The sequence below is a fragment of the Canis lupus genome, chromosome 6 (assembly GCF_011100685.1).
Source record: "Canis lupus familiaris isolate Mischka breed German Shepherd chromosome 6, alternate assembly UU_Cfam_GSD_1.0, whole genome shotgun sequence".
Lineage (NCBI taxonomy): Eukaryota > Metazoa > Chordata > Mammalia > Carnivora > Canidae > Canis > Canis lupus.
Window position 1 is genome coordinate 50,146,835 of NC_049227.1, and position 25,770 is coordinate 50,172,604.

General features: G+C 40.2%; 1 protein-coding gene across 7 annotated transcripts in view; it reads right to left on the reverse strand.

The window, feature by feature from the left end:
- Positions 1 to 6,561: 6,561 nt before the first annotated feature.
- Positions 6,562 to 25,770, reverse strand: part of RTCA (RNA 3'-terminal phosphate cyclase) — a 54,751-nt gene continuing 35,542 nt past the window's right edge. For 2 of the 7 annotated variants that reach the window (XM_038541216.1, XM_038541217.1), the window contains 2 exons: positions 24,050 to 24,154; positions 19,412 to 19,833 (listed from right to left, as the gene is read on the reverse strand). In XM_038541216.1, the coding sequence (XP_038397144.1) occupies positions 19,732 to 19,833; positions 24,050 to 24,154 (207 nt within the window). In that variant the 3' untranslated portion in view covers positions 19,412 to 19,731. Of the gene's footprint in view, positions 6,803 to 13,086; positions 13,229 to 13,784; positions 13,895 to 19,411; positions 19,834 to 24,049; positions 24,155 to 25,770 lie in introns of those variants that run through there. The other 5 variants (XM_038541213.1, XM_038541218.1, XM_038541214.1 and 2 more) reach the window with 5 other exon arrangements.

The following is a 25,770-nucleotide window of genomic DNA, read 5'->3' on the forward strand; positions in this document are numbered from 1 at the left end:
CATATATCAGGGATATCTGAGTGGCTCAGTGTTTGAGCGTCTGCCTTTGGCTCAGGGCGTGATCACAGGGTCCTGGGGTCGAGTCCCACATCGGGCTCCCTATGAGGAACCTGCTTCTCCCTCTGCCTATGTCTCTGCCTCTCATGAATAAATAAATAAAATCTCTAAAATAAACAAAACAAACAAACAAACAAACATATCTCAAGTTTCACCATCATGTAGGTCATTCCTAGAGTCAATCAGGCAGTTTGAACCTCAGAAACACAAAGATGAGGGTTGCTGCTAAACTTACCATTTTGACTGACATCTACCTTCAAGTAAAATCTCTGGGGAAAAGCATCAAAAGTCACTTCTGAAGAAAAAGTAAAGTGGGGTTAAGGAAAATTCAACATACAATAAGGGTGTTGAATGAGGAAATGAGAAGAGGAAGAAAATTAACTTCTATTTCACAATTTTGTCTAGGGACAGCCTCTAGCCTTCCTGTTTTCTTATGCTTTCTAAGGTGGTGGCTAATTATTCTGAAAACTGATCAATGCCAGAGCGCCTTGGTAGCTCAGTCAGTTGGGTGTCTGCTTTCAGCTCAGGTCATGTATGATCTCAGGGAGTCCTGGGATCAAGCCCCATGTTGGGCTTCTTGCACAGCAGCCCAGAAGTCTGCTTCTCCCTCTTCCTCTTCCCACTGCTTGTGGTCTCTATATCTCAAATAAATAAATAAATAAAATCTCTAAAAAAAATTGATCGATGTCAAAATGACCAGTGATTATCTATGCTAATTGGCCAATATGACTCCCCTCCAAAGCAGTATTTGTATTTTAAGCAATCTTTCTGAAGACTCAATGCCAGAATCCAAATGTCGTGACTTTTTTTTTCTTTTTTTGAGAGTGTAAGCACATAAGTGTGCATGTGCATGGGAGGGGGGACAGATGTTGTGCAGAGGGAAAGGGAGAGAGAGAAAGAATCTTAAGCAAACTCCATGTCCAATATGGTGCCCATCGCGGGGCTGACCTCACAACCCAGAGATCATGACCTGGGCTGAAATCAAGAGTGAGTCACTTAACCAACTGAACCACTCAAGTGCCCCTGTTGTCATTAATTTTTGTCCAGTGACCTCAATGTTTCCCTGTATCTCTAACTACCATTTATTTATTCCCACAAATTTGAGAGAAAGAAATATCCCTCCTTTATCCAAAGGCTTTGTTCCTTGATTCGATCATCTCCCTCTGCTAGTGTAAGACCTTGCATGCACTGAATCCAACATTCCAAGAAAGGTCTCCCTTGATGATTCTAATCCATGGGAGCTATCTCACAGAAACTCTCCAGTGATTCCAAAGTAAACCCCCACCCCCACCTCCTAACCTTCTAGTAGTGGGGGTGGGGGTAGAGGATATTTCTTCTCAGTTCCAAGGCATTTCTACTGTAACTTTTCTACTTAACTTTAATTTTCTACTTAACTTTTGACAGAGCCTCCTGACAATCCTCCACCAGCTTTTTGGTATTTCGTGGAATTGTGAAATAACAAAGAAGAATCGAAATCACTAGAATGTTAGAAATATACTTGATGACATCTCTGTTGTAAAGGCAAAAATTACTGAAATACTCTTTCTCACTAGAAGATCAGTTCTGATATATGAAAGGAATCAAGTGCTGAGAAGTCCCATGACCACCTTCCTACTGCTCCAGCTTGGCTCTTTCTTGAACCCAGAGCATTTCGCCATGCTTACCACGTTTATCCCTACACTGGACCCAGGCTGCAGACATTCTGTCTACTGTTTCTTGGGATCATATCACATGGCATAAAATTTGGAGTTAATTGTGGTCTCTCCACCTACCCCTATCTTCCTGCCCTCAAAGAAAAACATAAAAACTCTCTACTTATAAGGATTTTACTCTTAACAGTAAAGAAATGAAAGGAATGGGATGCCTAGGTGGCTCAGTGGTTGGGTGTTTGCCTTCGGCTCAGGGAGTGGTCCCAGGATCCGGGATCGAGTCCCACATCAGGCTCCCTGTGAAGAGCCTGCTTCTTCTCCCTCTGCCTGTGTCTCTGCTACTCTTTCTCTGTGTCTCTCGTACATGAATAAATAAATACTTAAAAAAAAAAAGAAAAATGCCAAAAAACAAAAACAAACCCCAAGAAATCCAAAAAGTCCTCAAACCCATGGTCCTCTCATATTACTTCTAGGATGGAAACTAGGACAGAACTTCGTGAGATAACCTGCTGTTTGTTCTTTTCTTTAGAGTTGAATCTATCAAACTTCTCGACTCCTTTGTGTTCCCACCTAAGGAGAAAGGTGTGCTGATCCTTACCACAAATTGCTCTTTTTCAAAATATTCTTGTCAAGGCAGAATAATAGGTGGCACTACCTTATACTGAGACTTCATACCATTCAAGAATAATTGTCAGGAGCACCTGGCTGGCTCAGTCGGTGGAGCATGGGACTCCTGATTTCAGGCTCATGAGTTCAAGCCCATGTTGGGTGTAAGAGCTTACATTTAAAATAAAAAGAATTGTCTGACACTAGTGTCCCATAGCCTGGCACTGATTTGGGAGCAAAGGTCATGGGTCTGCTAAACTTACCATTTTGACTGACATCTACCTTCAAGTAAAATCTCTGGGGAAAAGCATCAAAAGTCACTTCTGAAGAAAAAGTAAAGTGGGGTTAAGGAAAATTCAACATACAATAAGGGTGTTGAATGAGGAAATGAGAAGAGGAAGAAAATTAACTTCTATTTCACAATTTTGTCTAGGGACAGCCTCTAGCCTTCCTGTTTTCTTATGCTTTCTAAGGTAGTGGCTAATTATTCTGAAAACTGATCAATGCCAGAGCGCCTTGGTAGCTTGTCACTGACATTGTCGAAAGCTGTGTCCAAGACTAGTTGGCAGTGGTGCTAGGTTAGATTGAGGAGAAGAAGGAGGGGAGCATCTAAGCAAAATCTCTTTTTACAACGTTGCCTAAGTCAGCCCCATAAGTCACTTCTGTTCAGTTTTTCCATGGGCTCTTGGCCAACTTCTTTCAACTCTATCCAAGGTAGTAGTTAGTCATGCAAAACAATAAAAAAGCTCTAAATGTACACCTGAGCATGAAAAGCTTAGGGAGCTTGAACTTGCTCCTGAAATCCTAGGGCTTCATTGACCAAGAACACTATGATTAATATATAGGCCATGCCTTGAGAGGATCAAAGAAATATGGGGAGGTGAATTGAATCTTAGCAGTATAGTGAAGTCTTCAAGAGCCTTGCCTATGGAGCCATATGGATCATGGCCTGTGGTATGGATCATGGCTACTTACTAGCTGTATGGCCTTGGACAAGTTAATTTGTTTCTTCATTTCTTACAATGGCTTATTGTGTGAATTAAACAAGTTAATATATGTAAAACACTAAGAAAGTTTCCTGGCATACAGTAAGCACTATTTCAGTATTTATTTGTTCATTTGTTTGTTTATAAATAATCTCTACACCCAATGTGAGATTTGAATTCACAATTCCAAGATCGAGAGTCACATGCTCTACTGACCACGCCAGCCAGGCACTCCTAAGTGTTTTATAGTTTTTATTACTGACATTAGTATTAACTTTATCTTATAGCTACATTTTCTGAAAGCCATTTTTAATCACAAGAAGTTTGGCCCCAAATTGGGTATATTATATGTGATAAGAAGAAGAGAAACGTTTTCATTTAAAAGGTCCTCTGAGTTTTGTACTGAATATAGTGTTCATTATCAATTAGGGTAGATTTTCTTTACCTGCAAAAATACACTCATCACCATGTACAATGAGTAGAATCAAATATGCAACTTCTGGCATTGGTTACCTAAAGCGTCAATAAATCTACATTAGGAATGACCACAACACTTAACAACTTTCCTCCTTATTTCACAGTAAAAATTCCTAGTACAGTTTACTACATGTGCATCTCTTTCTTGAGCTATCACTGTTCTTAAACACTTGTTTAATGGCTTTTGGTCCAATCATTATAAAGATATTTTACTTTGGGAAGTTACCAATCATTTCCTAGCTGCAAAATCCAATGGCTTCATCTCAATTGTCATTCTTCTTGGTAAATCTTCAGTATCATTTTCTAAGGGCATAGACAATATCACACCAAAAAGACAGAAAGTCCTGGGCTGGCCTTGATAAAGCTAAGTCACAAGGCTCTCAAGCGGGGGGCACCTGGGTGGCAGAGTGGTTAAGCATCTGTCTTCAGCTCAGGTGGTCCTGGTATCGAGTCATGCATCAGCCTCCCTTCATGAAGCCTGCTTTTCCCCTCTGCCTATGTCTCTGCCTCTCTCTCTTTATCTCTCATGAATAAATAAATAAAATCAGGAAGTCTGGGTGGCTCAGTGGTTGAGCGCCTGCCTTCGGCCTAGGGCGTAATCCTGGAGTTCTGGGATCGAGTCCCACATCAGGCTCCCTGCGTGGAGCCTGCTTCTCCCTCTGCCTGTGTCTCTGCCTCTCTCTCTGTGTGTGTCTCTCATGAATAAATAAATAAAATCTTTAAAAAAATTAAACATTAAAAAATAATAATAAATAAAATTTTTAACAACAACAAGGCTTTCAAGCAAGAGCTTGTCACTGACATTGTCGAAAGCTGTGTCCAAGACTAGTTGGCAGTGGTGCTAGGTTAGATTGAGGAGAAAACTCAGAAAGAGAGACACCATCATAAAAGTCATGTTGTTATCCAGGCCTAAGTGTCCAGGGCTCAGATCAGGCCATGAGTGAGAAATGGAGAAGGAGTTAATTAGTTGATTATATTTGGAATTTAAGGATAATTTCTGGTCCCACAGCATAATTACACTTCAGTGGATGGACTTGTAAGGTGTCTCCCCAGTCACCCTCCATGCCCTCACCAACTGGCTATAAATCCTGAGCCCAGAGAGGCTTCTCCTTAGCCTGTACCTAACATAGCATCTTAGCCACAGCATAGATACATAATACATGTCTTATTAAGTGAAAAAAATATTAAATGTAAAAAATAGGGAAAATAAACTTGAGACAATGACAGAGGTAGGGCAATGAGTTTGATTTTATTCAAATTGAATTAGAGGTAAAATAGTAAAATGAAAATAGAGAGTTAATGACTGAAAAGATAGGGTTGTTGTTTTGTTTTTGTTTTTGTTTTTTTTTTAAGATTTTATTTATTCATGAGAGACACAGAGAGAGGCAGAGACACAGGCAGAGGGAGAAGCAGGCTCCATGCAGGAGCCCCATGTGGGACCTGATCCCGGGACCCAGGATCACGCCCTGGGCCAAAGGCAGACACTCAACCACTGAGCCACCCAGGCATCCCAAGATAGGGTTGTTCCTGTAGAAAGGAGGCAGAGTTGGATATGAGAATCATTAGTTGACATTATCACTCAATGACCTTACGTGCCTCCCATTTACAAGAAGTAAAGCTGACTTTTATTGTTCAAGTTTCTAGGAGAGACTCTTAACAAAGTCAGAACTAGCAAAATCACCTAGTTTTCCAGTGGTCATGAAGATTCTCATTGTCACCTGTTTTTCTTACAACAAACAAGAAAATAAGCAAAAATTATGCAGGGGAGGCTTCACTGTCTCTTTGAAGTTTGTTCTTTCCTTACTTCTCTTTCTCTTACATTCTTTTCCTCATTTATCAGATTCCTTGTTTTTTCTTTCCTTACTTGAAAAGCTGTGTCTTTGTCTCAGGTCTAGGACTTTCTTTCAGGGAAGAGTAAATCCGGAGCACAGACAAGGGCACAAAGTCTTCTTTCAAGGAGTGGCTGCATTTTCTCACAGCATCTTGGGGTGGGGCCTGGGAAGACTCCATGTCCACTGGAGAACAATACAGCCTTCATCCCTGCTACTCTGGTATCTTTTCTCATCTTGCTTGCCCTGAGGGAATTAGACTCTTCCGTGGCCTAGATGTCACATTGGTCTTGCTTGGTGAACTCTGCTTTTGTTCTGGATTTTTGGATTTGAATATAACATTTTTTTAAAAGATTTTATTTATTTATTCATGAGAGATACAGAAAGAGGCAGAGACACAGGCAGAGGGAGAAGCAGCCTTGCTGCAGGGATCCTGATGTGGGACTTGATCTTGGGACTCCGAGATCACGCCCTGAGCCAAAGGCAGCCGCTCAACCACTGAGCCACCCAGGCGCCCCTAATATAACATTTTTATTTGTTTATTTAATACAACATTTTTAAATAATGTATACTTACGTGAGAAAATGTTTAAGTTTATATAAATGGGGGAAGCTAGACGCAACTTTTTTTTTTTTTTTAAAGATTCTATTTATTTATTCATGAGAGACACAGAAAGAGAGAGAGGCAGAGACACAGGCAGAGGGAGAGGCAGGCTTCCTGCAGGGAGCCTGATGAGGGACTCATCCTGGGACTCCAGGAACAAGCCCTTTGCCTCTCCCTCTGTCTCTCATGAATAAATAAATAAAATCTTAAAATAAATAGATTAATTAATTAAAAGTGTTTACTTTAATCCCTACTTTAATGCTCGTATAAAAATGTAAGTCACAGTGGTGGTTGGATGACTTTATTTTTGTATTTTTTTATACTTTGCTGTGTTCCCCAAGTTTAATGTTTTACAAAAAAGTAAGCATCCTCACTGTTTGCTTTCTCTCCATCTTTACCACAACTCAGAGTTGCTTTCCAGCTATGCTTCCCCGCTTCTCTTTACCTGCCTCTTCCTGGCTGATACAGGCAGCCCCTCAATTGGTACAGTCACAGCACTGGAGTCCTGCTTAATGGGGAGAAGATACCTTTATAAGTCAAAATATTCACTTAGCCTACGAAAGGCTAGAGGCTCAGGCTCTGCTTCAGCAGCCACCTGGGAATAAAGAAAACAGAAACATCAATAAACCATATCTTTAAGACTTTGGTCCCTATTTATAAAGACTTCTGGGGCATTGGAGTAGTTCAGTTGGTTAAGCATCTGACTCCTGATTTCAGCTCAGGTCATAATTGCAGAGTTGTGAGATGGAGCCTTGGCTGGACTCTGAGCTCAGTGTAGAGTCTGTTTGAGATTCTCTCACTTTCTCTCTCCGCCCCTGCCCCCAACCCATGTGCATGTGTGCACGTTCTCTCTCTCTCTCTCTCAAAAAAAAAATAAAAAATAAAAAATAAATAAATAAATAAATAAATATTAGGCTCTGCTTCTCTTTGATGGGGAATGTGTTTGTTATTCCTGCTGTTAGTTTGCCTTCACAACATCAAAGAGACTTTGCAGAGTCAGAACTTACAGTCTTGGAGAATCTTAATTATTAAAGAACCTCTTTGGCTACAAGTTCATGACCATTCATGATCTCCATCTTGGTAGATGTGAGCAATGAAAACAATTGTCTACATTGATGGAGTCTTATGACAGAAGTCTTGAATTCTTTATTATTCATATTATAGCCAGATTCCTTCATGCTAATCCTCTTTTTCAACAGATAATTGCTTAAAACATAATGGTAAGAAAGATTAGGAAGGAGAAACTTCCAAGACTTACAGACAATAGAAGACACTAAACAATCTACAGACACATTATCAGAACTAGTAATGGCATAGATCTGTATCACAAACAGGATGGAATAAATTCTCTCAGAGGAGGCAAGGTAAATTTTTCAGCCTTGCATTGGATCAACCTGTCTGGGAAAGTGTATGAACCGGGCCCCTCCTTCAATTAGAATTCTACAAGGTAACAAAAAGAAAACACTATATGGTGCTGTCTTCCTGCAGTGGACTTTGGCTCTGTTGCCAGGTCTTCTTGTCTGTGCCCTCTGTACTGAGTATCTTTGTATCTGCTGAGTGCTCTCCTGGTTTAACCCATAACTGCTCCATGACCCCTGACTCTCACAAACTTTTTCCCACCCTGTGACTTGAGCGTAGCTCTTCCATTTTCTACTGTGCTTCCTTCCTGGTCTTTTCTTGAACCTGGCTTTCTTAACTCCTCTCTGTTTCTCCTTAATTCAATGATTCGATCTCTGCTACCTCTCAGGGTGAGAAGTCCTCCCCTGACCGAAAGGCCCATAATATGGAAAAGGGGAAAGGGTCATCAGCATAACTATACTCTCAAGGGTGGGGTCCTTGTAGAGACCACTCCCGCTAAGTGGAATGCCAAAAGGACTATCTGTTTAATACTTTAAACCTGCAGGTCTGTTTGGGCAAGCATGCATAACTGGGAGATTTAGTAAGTATACAAAGCCAACTGAATGATATGAAGTGCACTTGAGAAAAAAATCTCAACTATGGAGTGTTTGTGCCTCAGAATCCCTACTATGCAATAAATATCAGCTGTCTACGTAAACCAAAACAATGTATGTTGGAGTGGACAGGGCAGGTGCCAGAAAAGTAAGGGAAAGTGGGAAAAGGCAGGATTCCAGGTCCCTGCTCTTGGATAGGAAAATCTTTCCCCTTTGTATTCTCTGGTGGTGACTGCAACAAGGGGAAATCTGAGACATATCAGGAGTGAGATGAGATGCCATGCCCTATTTTAGCTCAAAGGCTCCTTAGGAATTTAGCGTCACCTACTCTTCATACACCCCACTTCGGAGCCGTTCACTTCAGGGTCACTGTGACAGAACTCTAGTCTCTCATCACTGGACACTCTTTTTCCACGACAGAAAGTCCACTGAGGACACTCACAGGATTCATCTGATAGGCAGCCCTCAAGGGGCAGGCCCGAAATATTGCCTTCAGTGCAGGGAAACCCTGCGTCTTTACCATGAAGTCTCATTTCACCTGAAGTAATCATCGCCTTATCCATCATTATTCAATTAAGGAATACACCGGTTATTTTAAATTTTTCTGCCCAAGGAAACAATTATTTTCATGACTTTTATCTCAACATTGTGATTTTATGTTTTCTGCAAGTATTATCTAAATGTTTTCACTTAGTTTATAATAGAAACAGGATCCTAGTAAAATATACAAAGAATTTTATTTTATTTTATTTTTTATATATATATACAAAGAATTTTAAAGCTGAAGAGAATATTGGAGATTCTAGTCTTCTTTATTCTATTAAAATAACCTAGGTCTAGAATGATTACATATTTCAACTTAAGTCCTACTTCTGTAAAGGCTCAAAAATATTTCTCCCATGAAAAAGCCAAGGCTCTGAGGGCTTAGTCATTTCACCTAAAACGGACAACTAATAATGATGAAGCTAGTGCTCTAGCTCAGATCCATTTGTCTCCACAGGTTTTGGAGGGAGCTGTGATATGGTCGTGAAAGAGCAATTGATACCAGCACCCATTCTGTTGTGTAGCTTTTCTCATGCAGATAGAGACCTGTTCTGTATACCTAGATTGGTAATGTGAGTGCAGTGACGTGCTACATTTTGAATCAATCCTAAAGAAAGGCAAAAAGGATTTTGGGTTGTCTTTCTATTTGTGTTTCTGGAATCTGATCCTATTGACAACAGAATAACAACTTGCACCTGTGTTTCCCCTCAGTCTTACTTGAATTCTTCCTAGATTTTCCTCTGCCTTGGAGCCTCCCATAGAGGGGAAGGGAGAAGAAATGGGTAGGAAATATCAGAAAGGGAGATGACTGGGTGGCGGGCACTGAGGGGGGCACTTGACGGGATGAGCACTGGGTGTTATTCTGTATGTTGGCAAATTGAACACCAATAAAAAATAAATTTATTATTAAAAAAATTCAAAGCAGTGTTCTTTAAACCATGTCATGTGGACCACCTAAACAAGGATCACTCACTTGGGGGCGCTTTTAAAACTACAGTTAACGGGCTGCCCGGGGGACTCAGCAGTTTAGCACCACCTTTGGCCCAGGGTGTGATCCTGGAGACCCAGGATCGAGTTCCGCATCGGGCTCCCTGCATAGAGCCTGCTTGTGTCTCTGCCTCTCTCTCTCTCTCTCTCTCTGTGTCTCTCGTGGATAAATAAATAAAATCTTTATAAAGAAAAAAAAAACTATAGTCAACTTTTGGGGCACCTGGATGGCACAGTTGGTTGAGTATCCGACTCTTGGATTAGGCTCAGGTCATGATCTTGCAGTCATGGAATCGAGCCCCAAGTCAGGGTAGAATCTGCTTCAGATTCTTTCTTTCCCTCTCCTTCCTGCTCATTCTTTCTCTCAAATAAATAAAATCTTCTTTTTTTTTTTTTTTTTTTTTTAAGTTAGCTTTTGAACTGTTAACATGGCGGGGGTGAGGTTACGGACACCGGCTCCCTGCTATGCAAAGATCCATATAGAACTTTGACTCCCCTCAAATTTTTTTTCAAGATTTTATTTATTTATTCATGAGAGACATAGAGAGAGGCAGAGACATAGGCAGAGGGAGAAGCAGGCTCCACACAGGGAGCCCAATGTGGGACTCGATCCCGGATCTCCAGGCTCACACCCTGGGCCAAAGGCAGATGCTCAACCGCTGAGCTCCCAGGCGTCCAAGACTCTCCCAAAATTTAACTAATAGCCTACCGTTGACTAGAAGCCTTACTGATAACAGAAACAATCAACAAATATTTTGTACGTTTTATGTATTATATATTTTATTCTTACAATAAAGCTAGAGAAAAGAAAATGGTATTAAGAAAGTAATAAGGAGGGACACCTGGGGGGCTCAGTGGTTGAGCGTCTGCCTTTGGCTCAGGGTCATGATCCCAGGGTTCTAGGATCAAGTCCCGCATCGGGCTCCCCTCGAGGAAGCTGCTTCTCCCTCTGCCTATGTCTCTGCCTTTCTCTGTGCGTCTCTCATGAATAAATAAAATCTTAATAAAAAAAAGTAATAAGGAAAACAAAATACATTTACAGTACTGTATTTATTGAAAAATATCTGAGTATAAGTGGACCTGTGCAGTTCAAACCCAAATTGTTCAAGGGTCAACGTATACAGATTCCTAGGTCCCTCCCAGAATTACCCAGTCAGAATTTCCAGGGTGGAGGCATGGACTGGGAGTTTGCATTTTATGTCTCCCTGAAGATGCTTATGTTCACAAAAGTTTGAGAATCACTCAGATTATAGAGAAATATCATTGGCTGAGACTGCAGGAGTCTGTGCCTAAGTGGTTTGAAAATAGAAGAACTGAAATCATGATTAAAATAGAGTAGCCTCAGGGGGGATCCCTGGCTGGCTCAGCGGTTTAGTGCCTGCCTTTGGCCCAGGGCATGATGCTGGAGACCCGGGATCGAGTCCCACATCAGGCTCCTGCATGGAGCCTGCTTCTCCCTCTGCCTGTGTCTCTGCCCCTCTCTCTCTCCGTGTGTGTCTGTCATGATAAATAAATAAATAAAATAGAGTAGCCTCCAATCAATCCTCTTAGCAAACTACAATCTTTCAGGAATACAGTTTAAGAACTATCTTCAATGGCCTTTTTTATTTTTTTAAGATTTTATTTATTTATTCATGAGAGATTTTATTTATTTATTCATGAGTCTCCATGCAGGGAGCCCGACTTGGGATTCCATCCTGGGTCTCCATGATAACACCCTGGTCTGAAGGTGGCACTAAACCGCTGAGCCACCTGGGCTGCCCTTCAATGGCCTTTATGTTATATTTCAATATATTAGTCCAGATACATAACTTGGAAAATAAAAAGCTGAAACAAACTGCAATATATATACATATTCCCATTAGTGACTTATTACATTCTGACATATTACTTTCCTAGGTGTTTTTTTTTCTTCCTTCCTTCCTTCCTTCCTTCCTTCCTTCCTTCCTTCCTTCCTTCCTTCCATCCTTCCTTCTTTAAAGAAACTGCCAGGATGCCTGGGTGGCTCAGTGGTTGAGTATCTGCCTTCAGCTCAGGGTATGAGCCCGGGAACCCTGGGACACAGGAGCCTGCTTTTCTCTCTACCTATGTCTCTGCCTCACTCTCTCTGTGTCTGTCATGGATAAATAAAATCTTAAAAAAAAAAAAAAAGGAAAGAGAAAAGAAAAAGAAAGAAAGCTGCCTTTTCCTAACATAAGGATGACTTAGAAATGAGCTTCTTGATCAGAAGCAATATTGTATCAGACTTCCATTAGTATAAGGATAGTTATATTGGCAGAGCATTGTGGTCAGGGAAGGCAAATCCATACCCTTAAGTTCTTTCCGGTGAGAACAAATTGCTGCCTTCATTGTGATCAACCTGCCATGAGGTGGTTTTCTGGTCTTTCTTGGGGAAAGGTGCTGTATAGAGGGCTCAGTGTCAGTTGCTGCTACTGGCAAGTTAAGCTCTTAGCAGTGAGGACAGCCAGCCCACCCCTGACGCGGGAAGCTCATGATGTTGGGCCCACGTGTAACCTCAGCCCCACCATTGTGGCTGCTGGGCAAGCACTAAGTAACTGCAGAAAAAGGCTGTCATACACAGACCAGTTTATTCTGTCCACCTGGTTATTGAGTCTCCTCTCTGGATGCTCTCTTGCTTAGTATTCAGTTGGGGCACATATTTTCACACCTTAAGCTCATTGTGGAAGTTTCATCCACATGCCTCTTCTCCTCTGTTCTTTGTTACCAATTGTCAAATCTTTGTTTTCTGAGTTCCCAACATTTCAGCCAAACTGTCAATCACTGTCCACAAACGGCCAGAAGTTTATTTATACTTCTGGCCATCTCTCAATTCAGACAGAGTAGCCAATTGAATGTATTGCTCAGGGGGAATCCCTGGGTGGCTCAGCAGTTTAGCGCCTGCCTTTGGCCCAGGGTGTGATCCTGGAGTCCCGGGATCGAGTTCCACATTGGGCTCCCGGCACGGAGCCTGCTTCTCCCTCTGTCTCTGCCTCCTCTCTCTCTCTCTGTCTATCATGAATGAATAAATAAATAAAATCTTTAAAAAAAATTTTTTTTAAAAGAATGTATTGCTCTTTCTGTGCACGGGGAAGGTCTCCCATCATTACTGCCTCACTGGACCACTCCAGAATGGGGCTGCAATGCTGCTTCAAGTTGATGTCAACACATTGTCCAAAACTACCTGTAAACTAGGCCTTAGCTTTTTCTTCCTCAGTAAACTGTCATCCCCCATAAGGTCATAGGTTGGTAAAGAGGCAGCAATGTAGCAGGAATAGCTGGCTACCATGAGCCATCTCTTATGCAACATGCTTAGATCTTCAGGAGCTTACTTCACTCTGCATCTAATCTCATTTATACCATCTCCACTTGATGTTGGATTGCGATGCCTTTAACCAACCTTGTATCTTGGTGGGTCAGAAAACATCGAATTCAGCTCAGGTCATGATCTCAGGATCTTGGGATGGAGCCCCACATCAAGCTCTCTGCTCAGCAGGGAACTGGCTTCTCCCTCTTCCTGCTGCTCCCCCTGCTTGTGCTTTCTATCAAATAAATAAAATCTTTATTTAAAAAAAAAGAAAGAAAACATCCAATTCATCTTGGGAAGCTCGGGTCATATGGTCTCCAAATGTCCCAGATCAGAAATTCGGTCTCTACCATGGCCTAGTAGCAAACCAAGAGCAGTTTCTGAAAAAATAGTTATCTATTCCAAAACGCTAAAGGCCTGTGTTCTACTAGTATGACTTTTGTCATGGCCATACCAAAATAGCATCCAATGATCCCTGTCTCCTTGAGTAATCCCATCCACTTCAGTAGAAGCTGGACTAGTGGGTTGCTTCTAATAGAATATGGCAGAAATGAACTATCACTTCTAAGACTATGTTATAAAGACTTTGGTTTCCATTTTGGGGGCTTTCTCCTGCTTTCTCTCCCTCACTTCCCCTCTCTCTCCACTCACATTGAGAAAACAAGCTGCCTTGTGAGAAGTCCTGTGGGAAGTCCTATGTGGCATGGCAAGGAACTGAAGCCCTGTTTATCTGCCTGGGAGGAACTGAAGCCTGCCCACAATCATGAGTGAGGTTGAAAGTGGATACTTAACTCCGTTCAAGTCTTGAGATGACTGTAGCTCCACCCAGTGGTTGGCGTGATTGCAAACTCAAGACACCAGGAGCCAGAACCACACACCTAAGCTGGTCCCATATTCCTGACTGACAAAAAATTATGAAATAATGTTTATTGTTTTAAGCTGCTAAGGTTTGAAGCAATCTGTTATGCAGCAACAGATAAATATAATGACTATCTGTGGACTTACGGATGTTTTACACAATATTCTCTTCTGATCAGGGAACTCATTTCTCAACTAAAAAAGTATACCAATAAGGTCATTCCCATTGAGTGTGCTGGTCTTGCCATATGACATCCCTCAGAAGCAGCAGAGCTGAAAACAGCCTAGTGGAGATTCAGTTACAGTGCCAGTTGGGAAACAACACTCTGAAAGGTTAGAGCACTTAATCCTACAGGATGTGGGCTATTCTTGGGACCAGAGACTAATACAGGGCATCCTTTCTCCCATAGCAAGAATACATGGAGAAAAGGGTAGAAGTGAGAGTGGCTCTTCCACTACTACAGTTCGTTACAGTCTCCCAAATTTCATTTCCCATCCCCAAAACTCTGTTGCTGGCTTAGAGGTTTTAATTCCCAAAGGAGAAATACTTTCTGTCAGAGGTCATGACAATGGCTCCAAAGAACTGGAAGATGAGACTTCCACTGGCCATGGAGAGCTTCAAGTGTTATGGAAATAACAAAGGAGGGAGCACTGTTTTTGCTGGGGCGATTGCTCCCAACTAAGGGTAAACTGAGTGACTGCTCTAACACTGGAGACAGAGAAGGACTATGTCTGGAGCCCAAGACCTTCTCTGAGGCACCTCTGAGTACTCTCAAATCCGGTAGTGAAACTTATGGCAAAGCTATAGCAACATTTTAGACCACAAAGGTTTAGAGCTTTTGGGAATGGGGGGTTGGATTACCTCCAACAGGAAAAGAACCCCGACTGGCTGCAGTGCCTGATGAGGGTAAAGGGAACATAATGTGTATAGCAGATATGACCGTAGTAGTTATGAAAATGTTCTTCCGGGTACCCCTGGGTGGCTCAGCGGTTTGGCGCCTGCCTTCAGCCCGAGGCACGGTCCTGGAGACCCAGGATCGGGTCCCGCCTCAGGCTCCTGCATGGAGCCTGCTTCTCCCTCTGCCTGTGTCTCTGCCTTTCTCTCTACGTCTATCATGAATAAATAAATACAATCTTTTAAAAAAATGTTCATCCTTGCTTGTTGTGTATCTATTGACATATATTTACTTCCTTTTCTCTACCCCCTCATCATCCTGCTTCATTTTGAATGAGGACCATTATTGGTGATTAACTTTACGATTTACTCTGTATGTTATAGAATATCCAGATGGGATTCAATAAAAGAGACCCAGAGATGGCTATGGGGACTGGTGGGACTTTGGGCCTTTTTTTTGAGGAAGATGATAGAAATATCATTGTAAAAGGGATGGTTATATCCTGCTAGGCAAAAGCAAAGAGACATTAGTGTTGTTGTAAGACACGTAAATGGATAATGAATGACCAAAATGATAGGTCCTGCTATTTAGGATCTCTCAGCTCCAACTGCACCTTTCAAAACTCTGTCCAACTGTTTCCATATGTAAATTATGATTTCCAGACTGCCATGCCCAGTGGCTTCTGGTTAGGTTCTGCAAAAGGAAAACCAGGTGGACTGTGGAAGACAGGACAAAGAAAAAAGACTCTCCTAATTCCCATCAGGATTGCTCCAGCAACAGCGGCAGCAAACCATGGCCTCAGGCCTCATTCCACTTGCCCTGCCACATGCTCTGTGGTGCTTTCTTGGCAATAGCAACATTAGCCCCACTGTACTCCCTCACCTGCGGCGCCAAGCCGTGTGCACCTGTCTGGATGCACCCTTCTCCCGAGAGTCTGAGTACCAGCTGCAATGCTCCTGCAGTCTCATCACCAGCTAAAATGTACCCCTTCTTGAGAGATCTGATCATCAGTCCCAAGAGAACACCTCCTTCAAATTCACAGGCTCTGGTGACTCCAGTTATAATTGTCAGGGTTCTCCAGAGAAACACATACATGAACAAAGGAGAGAACAAGAGACAGAGATTTATAGGGGCGCAGAAGTCCCACAATCTGCCATCTGCACGCTGGGGACCCAGGAAAGCCAGTGGCGTAGTGTTGTGGGTTTTTTTTTTTTTTTTTTTTTTAATATTTACTCATGAGAGACAGAGAGAGAGAGGCAGAGACACAGGCAGAGGGAGAAGCAGGGAGCCCAATGCAGGACTCGATCCCAGGTCTCCAGGATCACGCCCTGGGCTGAAGGCCGGTGCTAAACCGCTGAGCCACCCGGGCTGCCCCAGTGGCGTTGTTTAAAGGCCTGAGAGCTGAAGAGCCAGAGGTGTAGATTCCAGTGAGAAGAGCTAAGAACTGAGAACACTCAGACTGATGCCTTGGGACCAACATTTAGGCACGGAGGGAATTCAACCTTCCTTTGCCTTGTTGTTCTACTCAGGTGTTCAGCAGATTGGACAAGGCCTACCACATTGGAAGGACCAGACTCAGTTCACAAATTCAGATGCTAATTTCTTCTGGAAATCCCCTCACAGATATACAGAGAAATGCTCTCTTACCAGTTATCTGGCATCAAAATTTTTCATCACAAGTTTCTTTTTAAAAAAAACAAAAGATTTTGCTTATTCACAAGAGACAGAGAGAAGAGAGAGAGGCAGACGCAGAGGGAGAAGTAGGCTCCCTGCAACCCAATATGGGATGGACTCTATCCCGGACCCTGGGATCACGACCTGAGCTAAAGGCAGATGCTCAACCGCTGAGCCACCCAGGTTCCTAAGTTTCAATTGTTAGAGCAAAGAATCTCATTTCATTTTATAAATATGGCCATTTTCAAATAAAAATATTCCACCACTCTCAAATTTGTCCACTGGACTCTAAATGCTATAACTATTTGATATCCACTATCTCCATGAAAAGAAATACATTCCACTTCCCTCATAATTTTATGTTTTTATGCTTAAAAGTCTACTTTGTCCTATTTTTCTGTAATGAAAATATACATATTAATTTGCATTGTTTTAAAACATTCAGGAAACACAAGACTCTTAAAAATGTTAAAAATTTCAGGACACCTGGACGGCTCAGTAGTTGAACGTCTGCCTTCATTTGGCTCAGGGCATGCTCCCGGAGTCTTGGGATCGAGTCCCACATCGGGTTCCCTGCAGGGAGCCTGCTTCTCCCTCTGCCTATGTCTCTGCCTCTCTGTCTCTCATGAATAAATAAAATCTTAAGAAAAAAATGTTTTAAATTTCTCTTGGCTTAATTACAATTAGTATTACTATAGAGTTGAGCATAACAAATACATGTTTTCATGAGAGAACTCTGAGAAACGAACAAGGGGGGGTATGGGGGGGGACTGGGTGACAGGCACTGAGGGGGGCACTTGACAGGATGAGCACTGGGTGTTATACTGTATGTTGGAGAATTGAACTCCAATTAAAAATATTAAAAAAACAAAAAACAAATACATGTTTTGAAATATTAAATATAAAAGTAAAATCTTATGGATATAGATCTCTTAATGATAATGCTTTAAGTTTTTTTTTTTTTTTTTTTTTTTTTTGAGACAAGAAAGAAAGAGAAAGAGAGGAGAGGGGGCAGAGGGAGAGAGAATCCCAAGCAGGTTTGACACTCAGCGCAGAGTCCAACTCAGGGATCGATCTCACAATGCTGAGATTATGACCTGAGCTGAAATCCAGAGTCAGATGCTCAATCAACTGAGTCACCCAAATGCCTCACATTGATGATCTGCTTTTAAAAATTAGATCATGGGAGCACCTGAGTGGCTCAGCAGTTAAGCGTCTGCCTTTGGCTCAGGTCTGATCCCAGGGTCCTGGGATCTATTCCCACATCAAGCTTTTCATGAGGAGACTCTTCTCCCTCTGCTTAGGTCTCTACCTCTCTGTAAATATATAAATAAAATCTTTAAAAATAAAAAGATAAAAAATTAGATCATGTATATCTATGGTACTGGGACGACGTAGAGCTCACTGGAAATCAATTGCAAAAAAAGGTTATCAAGCAAATATGAGGCTTAAAATATACATATTAATAATTATGTGCATATTTATAGAATATTAAAAATATATAGATGCTAAAACACACACCATATGGTAGGAATGAATAGAAAGTGAAGAATTCACAAATCCTAAGCAACAAACTCTCAAAGTTTAGAAAACAGATTTAAACTTTCTGTAGCCTTTGGCAAAGCTAATGAAAATATTTCTCCTAATAATCAGAAAAATGTTTAATTTAAAGATATAAGATTGACCTGTGGAAAGTAAACACTGATGTTTTCATTTCCTTACTTATAATCATGCAAATATATAAAATAAGATGCAAGTTTGTATCTTTTTAGAGACTAATATTTCTTTTTTTTTTTTTTTTTTTTTTTGAGACTAATATTTCAAGTTGTCCCTTTATATACTCTGGGGAAGGCACTGCTGTAAAAAATAGGATGGATAAAAAATACACTTTCCTTTTGTAAAGAGGAAGAACAGCAGTTGTGAGAAAGAAGCTAAAAAGGAGAACCTGCAAAGAACTACCTTGACAGCAGGCAACACAGTTTTAGGAGAAAGTACATATTTTAGCAGAGAAATTTAGAAACAAATTTCCAAAAAAAATGTATTTTTTTTACAGTAAAAAAATTACAGTAAAAAACTACTGTAATGTGCAAACTTGGAATTCATGGAAAGGCTTTATGAAACTCAAGTGCTATGAATACCCATTTGAAGGCTACTGGTTTAAAGAATATTCTTAACAACTACTGTACATATAGCATCAAATCAACAGAATTATTTGTATTCAGAAGTCTTATACAGATGAACTTATAAAATGTATCTACTTAGAACATAAATAGCAAGCCAATACTATTATCACATCTTTAGAACAAATGGAACCCAACTGTCTGAGGCCACAAAAAAATCACTGATAACATAATGATGATCATGTACATGGGAGTTAATTTCATTCTATACAGACTAATTCAGCACTTTCTGAATGTATTATAATACCATCCCCTAGATCTAGATCTTAGATTATGTTTTAATCATCACTGGATAAAGTCCAAAACAAAACCAAGTTTCAAAAACTTCTTCACTGTATGTATATTACAGGACAGCATATTTAGCTGATACACCAAACCAGTTTCATTTGAGTCACAACCTCAGCTGCCTACAGGGACCAGGAAGTAATCTAAATGTGGAAGTAGACTAGGTATAAGATAATAGAGACTGATGAAAAGCACATTCTGTTCTAAAGGTGCTCAATTATTTTTTAATTAGATTTTTAATCTGTTCAATGTTTTGAAAGCCAAACAAAAACATACAGCTGAATTTAGACAAATATACTAGGGTGCAAATTTTGCAATCCTCATTGTTTGGATTTCAAAACATTCCACAGATTCAAAATCAATATTTACCAAGTCCCCACAAGAAAGAAGGTACATATAATTGGAATGAGAAAATGCTTATTAAGTGTTATTGTTCCAAGTACCTGTGCAAAAAGTTGTTTCATTATACTTTACATGAAGCTTCAGTAAAGTGATTAGAACCAGACACAAATTACAGACCAAATCTACATCCTTGACTTAATTTATTATATAAAAAAGAAAAACACACTTAGGGTGGAAAGAACACTCCATCTCAATACTTTAATATTGAAATCAGCCATCATACATACTCATCAACTCTTATATTTCATTGTCCTTATCTTAGGAGATAGTCAAAGTGAGATTAATTTGATGAAGCATTCTCCGCAAATCTACAACACTCTATACTTCATCTCCATATTTATGTCAGGTCCTTTAATAAGTTACTTCTTCTTCGTTGTTTTCTAGTATTTATGAAATGAATTAGTGCAATACATCATTGAAGTATTATTTAAAAGGCAAATATCCTATAGATAGGGATTTGTCATCCCAATTCCTTGGCACTCAATAATATAAGCATCTTTAGCTGCATCTTCTTCATCTTCTGATTTCTTCACAGAGAATTTAGCCTGAAACCAGAAAAGTACTTAGTACATAAACAATATGAGGAGAGATGGAGGGAGAGCCCATAAATCCAACTTAAAAAGGCAGATAATTAATATCAAACTCATTTTTTTTCTTTCTTTTTTTTTTTTAAAGATTTCATTTATTTATTCATGAGAGACACAGAGAGAGAGAGAGATGCAGAGACATAGGCAGAGGGAGAAGCAAGCTCCATGCAGGGAGCCTGACATGGGACTCAATCCCAGGTCTCCAGGATCAGGCCCAGGGTTGAAGGCAGCGCTAAACCGCTGAGCCACCCTGGCTGCCCAAACTCATTTTTCTGAAGCAGCTAGAGGCACAAAGATCAAATGATTCATGAGAAATTCAGTAGCCTGGATATAAAATATTTTCCTCCAGAACCAGGATTCTCGTTCAGAAATAATACGTACTTGTGCAGTTCTGTCAGAATATACAGCCTCAGCCCCACTCCATATCCACTGAATCAAAATCCCCAGGACATTTACAAGCTAGGCAATTATCATCTTTAAAATCTTAACTGTTGGGGACGCCTGGGTGGCTCAGCGGTTGAGGGCTTCCCTTCTGCCCAGGGCATGATCTTGGAGTACCGAGATCAACTCCCACGTCGGGCTCCCTGCATGGAGCCTGCCTCTCTCTCTCTGTGTCTCTCATGAATGAATGAATGAATGAATGAACAAATGAATAAATTAATAAATTAATTAATTAAAATAAAATCTTAACTGTTAACTGTAACATACCTTCACTACCTTCTTCCTAAATTTTTTTCTAAAACATGGCACTAAAGCGTTTATACTTCTACTTTGTCAAGTATCAAGTTTTTAATTTCCCTCAAATTTTTCTTGCCAATTGAATTCCCTAAATATGCTATTAAAAAAAAAATCTAGTTCAAATAGAAAGGTGAGGGGAGGCCCTTCATCTTTATTGGGCTTAACACTGTATTTTTTACTGGTTAACTAATTCAAGTTTGGCTTTGAAATATATGATCTCTGGGGATCCCTGGGTGCCTCGGTGGTTTAGAGCCTGCCTTTGGCCCAGGGAATGATCCTGGAGTCCCAGGATAGAGACCTGCATAGGGCTCCCTGCATGGAGCCTGCTTCTCTCTCTGCCTGTGTCTCTTCCTCTCTCTCTCTCTGTGTCCCTATATGATCTCTATCATTATATTCTGGAAACATGATTTGTCTTAAAAAGCTACTATGTTCATTCTAACAAAACAATTAAAATAAAAACAACTGAGTATGTTGAATTTGTAGCAAAGGGAATTCAAATATGCCTAAAACCTTAGGATTCTATGAAACACAGTTTGAAAACCATTGTTCTGGGGCCCTGTTGAATAGTAATATTCACAAATTACTCCAGTTTCAGTATTATGTGGCAGTGTACTGATATACACTAGACACTGAAAATTATCGTTGAATGAATAAACATTGAATCCTAAGCTATATATTCAAATTATTTATGTAATTATATATGTGCATATATATATATATTTCACATTGTAAGCATTACATAAATAGCCAAGGAAATCATTTCTAACCTATATATAAACATACTGTAAACTACAAAAATTTAAAGTTGGAAGGAGGGGATTCCTGGGTGGCGCAGCGGTTTGGCACCTGCCTTCGGCCCAGGGTGCGATCCTGGAGACCCAGGATCGAATCCCACGTCGGGCTCCCTGCATGGAGCCTGCTTCTCCCTCTGCCTGTGTCTCTGCCCTTCTCTCTCTCTCTCTCTCTGTGACTATCATAAATAAATAAAAATTAAAAAAAAAAAAGATTTTAAAGTTGGAAGGAGTTTTAAGGGACTATGTATCAGTCTCTGATTTTATAGATCAGTTATCTGCAGAGGCACAGAAAGATCAAGCAGCTTGCCCCGAGTCACTCAGTTAAAATACAACAAAGCTGAACAAGAAACCAGAACTATAAATGCCAATTCACAGCACTTTTCACTGTGTATTCATTTCAAATAACATGTGTCTACTATATGCGAAGTACTGTAAAAAGACTATATGAATACAACTTGGTCCCTACTATCAAGGAGATCATAGTCTACAAAGACAGACAACAGTTACAAATACAGCACTAATGGAAAAATAAAAAATACAGTCAACTATCTCTCGACATCAAATATAATTTGCCTTTAATTCCTATTAGCCTTTTCCTACAATTGAGCCAAAATTTACCTATGCTTTTTTTGTTTTAGACTTATTTATTTTATTTTAATTTTTTTAAAAGATTTTATTTACCCATTCATAGAGACAGAGAGAGGCAGAGACACAGGCAGGGGGAGAAACAGGCTCCATGCAGGGAGCCCGATATGGGACTCGATCCCAGGTCTCCAGGATCATGCCAAGGGCTGCAAGCGGCACTAAACTGCTGCGCCACCAGGGCTGCCCTTACTTATTTATTTTAGAAAGAGAGAGAGGAGAAGCAGGAGGGGGAGAAAAAGAGGGAAAGAGAATTTCAAGTAGACTCTGCAATAAGCTCAGAGCCTCATGTAGGACTTGATCTCATGACCATGAAATCATGACCTGAGCCAAAACCAAGAGTTGGACACCACAGTGCTTTCTAATAATATGAAAAAAGATACATATTCTTAAAAATCATACAAATAAACTGCTGGGAGTAAGGCAAAGTGACTTTGTGCTTAGTACACTTCTATAATTTTTTTTTAATTTTAGAATTTTAGATTTTCTTTAATAGTATTACTTTTAGAATTTAAAAAATACTTAAGGTCAGCACCTTCATAAAATTCTGAGTTGTAAATTTTATATCACTTTATGAAATTACAAAGATTACAGCAAATTGGAAATATGCAGCGTTACTGAAAAAGGCAAGAAGTGAAGCTGTATGCATTCAGTAAAAAAAAAATTATAAAGAGAAACACTTTTAAGAGGATAATACCTAAATGTCAACAGTGCTTTTATTGGCAAAAGGGAATTATGACAAGTTTTTTCCCCTTGTTTTCCAAATTTTCTCTAAGGAAACTGTATTAGTTACAGATGAAATATACATATTAGTCATTTTTAAAAATTGAAATGCTATAGAAAGGGTACAAATATGAGCTTATACAATACTAAACCCTATTTCACTAAAAATTGTCAATCTACTCATAAAAGTTAAGAGGGCTGGTGTTAAAATTTCAGCAAATATTCCATTCTACCATAGAATCATAAGAAAATAAAACATTTAAATGTTATATTAATATTTAAGTTTATGGGCAACTACAAATTCCTTATGATTTAATTTCATAGTTCTCATCAAAACTTATCTTTATCTTTTTGTTTTTTTATATTTTTAAAGATTTTATTTATTTATTCATGAGAGACACAGAGAGAGAGAGAGCCAGAGACATAGGCAGAGGGAGAAGCAGGCTCCCTGAAGGGAGCAGACATGGAACTCAATCCCAGGTCTTCAGGATCAGGCCCTGGGCTGAAGGCGGCACTAAACCGCTGAGCCACCCGAGCTGCCCAAAGCATCTTTATCCTGCAGGCAGTACCACACGTGAGCTCTGATGTATGCTTTCCTGAATTTGCTCAAAGTCCAACTCTGCCCCTAAGATACTATATGGTCTTGAGTAATTAATTTAATTCCTCTACCTCATTTTATTCACATGCAAAATGAGAATAATAAAGAACTATCTAGGCAGCCCAGGTGGCTCATCAGTTTAGTGCCGCCTTCAGCCCAGGGGCCTGATCCTGGAGACCAGGGATCGAGTCTCACGTCAGGCTCCCTGCATGGAGCTTGCATCTCCTTCTGCCTATGTCACTGCCTCTCTCTCTGTGTCTCATGAATAAAAAACAATAAAAAAAAAAGGTTATGCAGAAGGGCACCTGGTGGCTCCATCAGTAAAGCATCTGATTCTTAGTTTTGGCTCAGGTTGTGATCTTGGGGTCATAGGACTGAGCTCCTTATTAGGCTCCATGCTCAGCAGGGAGTCTGTTTGAGTTCCTCCCTCTCCTTCTGCCCATCTCCTAGCTCTTGTGCTTTCTCTCAAATAAATGAATCTTTAAAAATAAATAAACAAATAATAAAATGGTAATGCAGAATAAGATGATGCAGGTAACTTGCTGAATTAGCTCAATGTCAGCCACACAGGAATTACTAGGCGAGGGATAGCAATTATGATTAAGTTTTTTGTTTATTACAATCTGACCCAAAATTGGCTACAATAAAAATCAATTACTCTTTCTAATGGAATACTCACCTTTGCTAATTGTTCAGCAAAATGTATAGCTGTTTGTGTATGGAGTGTAACTGGTCCTGTTTTTATTCTGGAAACTCCACAAGCTAATGCCATGAAAATGATCAACTATTAAAAAAAAAAGAACAAAGAAGAAAAATTTCATACATTTACTAACATTTGGAGTTAAACTCTACTGCTTACCACATGAAAATACCATTAGAAATCAAAACAGCTAAGAGAATTTCTACTTTAGGTTTCCAGAAGTCCTAAGATAATAGAAAATCTGTGTCAGCCAAAGTCTGTGGTGTGGTACAGAAATGCTTAGTAGCAGTTGTCAACATAGATTTTCTAAAATCGGGACGCCTGGGTGGCTTAGTGGTTGAGCATCTGCCTTCAGCTCAGGGCATGATCCCGGAGTCCCAGGATCAAGTCCTGCATTGGGTTCCCTGCAGGGAGCCTGCTTCTCCCTCTGCCTATATCTCTGCCTCTCTGTCTCTCTCATGAATAAATAAAATCTTTAAAAAAAAAATCAATGTTTAAGAAAAAAATATAGAGTTAAAAGTTAATATATTTAATCAGACTGCCTCAGCAAGCTGGAATATATGACAAACTTTCTCCAGTCTCTAAAATTACAACATTTTAACAGGTAAATAAATACACTAATACAGAATTACTTGGAGTATAGAGTACACCTAAGAAGGAAGAGACTAGAAATAAGGAACTAGTTAAGGGGTCGATGGGAGGAAGGGTGCCTAGTTAGCTCAGACAGAGGAGCACATAACTCTTTATCTTAGGGTTGTGAATTCAAGCCCCACATTGGGCTGTAGAGATTACTTAAAAATAAAATCTTAAAAAAAAAAGAAAAGAAAGAAACTGGTTAAGAAATCCTGGAGAGAGGGGATCCCTGAGTAGCTCAGCAGTTTAGCACCTGTCTTAGGCCCAGGGCGTGGTCCCGGAGTCCTGGGATCAAGTCCCACATCGGGCTCCCTGCGTGGAGCCTACTTCTCCCTCTGCCTATGTCTCTGCCTCTCTCTCTCTCTGTGTCTCTCATGAATAAATAAATAAAATCTTTAAAAAAAAATCCTGGAGAGAATATTTCTTAATGTAGATTGCTGGTCTGAGATTAAGGAGAGAAAAGTGTGGTAGAAAAAACAGGAAATCTATCAAGACAGTGGACCATAAGAAGATCTCACTTGGAAATATTCACTAGCATGTGGTAGATGTGTTAAGTTTGAGAGGTCTACGACATGTCCAAGTGGAAATGCTTACAGTCACGAGAGATATGAATATGGAGTTAAGGAGAAAGGCCTGAGCTAGTGATATAAATTTGAGTTGTTTGTACAACAATGCTTCTATTTTTACAGATGGTATGTAAGCTGTGAGACTGGACAAAACAACTGAGGGAGTGAACACAGATAAAGAGGCATGAGACTCAGCCTACGGATTCTCCAAAATTTAGAAGTTGATGAGTTGAAAACAATAGTAATATCAAACTAGCAAAGAGACTAGAATACACGCCCAAGGGAAAAGAAAGATAATAATGTTTCAGAAAGCAAGTGAGAGGGGTGCCTGGGTGGCTCAGTGGGTTAAGCATACAATTCTTGATTTCTGCTCATGTCATGATCTCAGGGTTATGACACTGAACCCCATATCAGGCTCCATCTTGGGCATATGGTCTGCTTAAGGTTCTTTCTCCTTTTCCCTCTGTATCCTCCCCACTCCACAAAATTTAAAAATTAAAA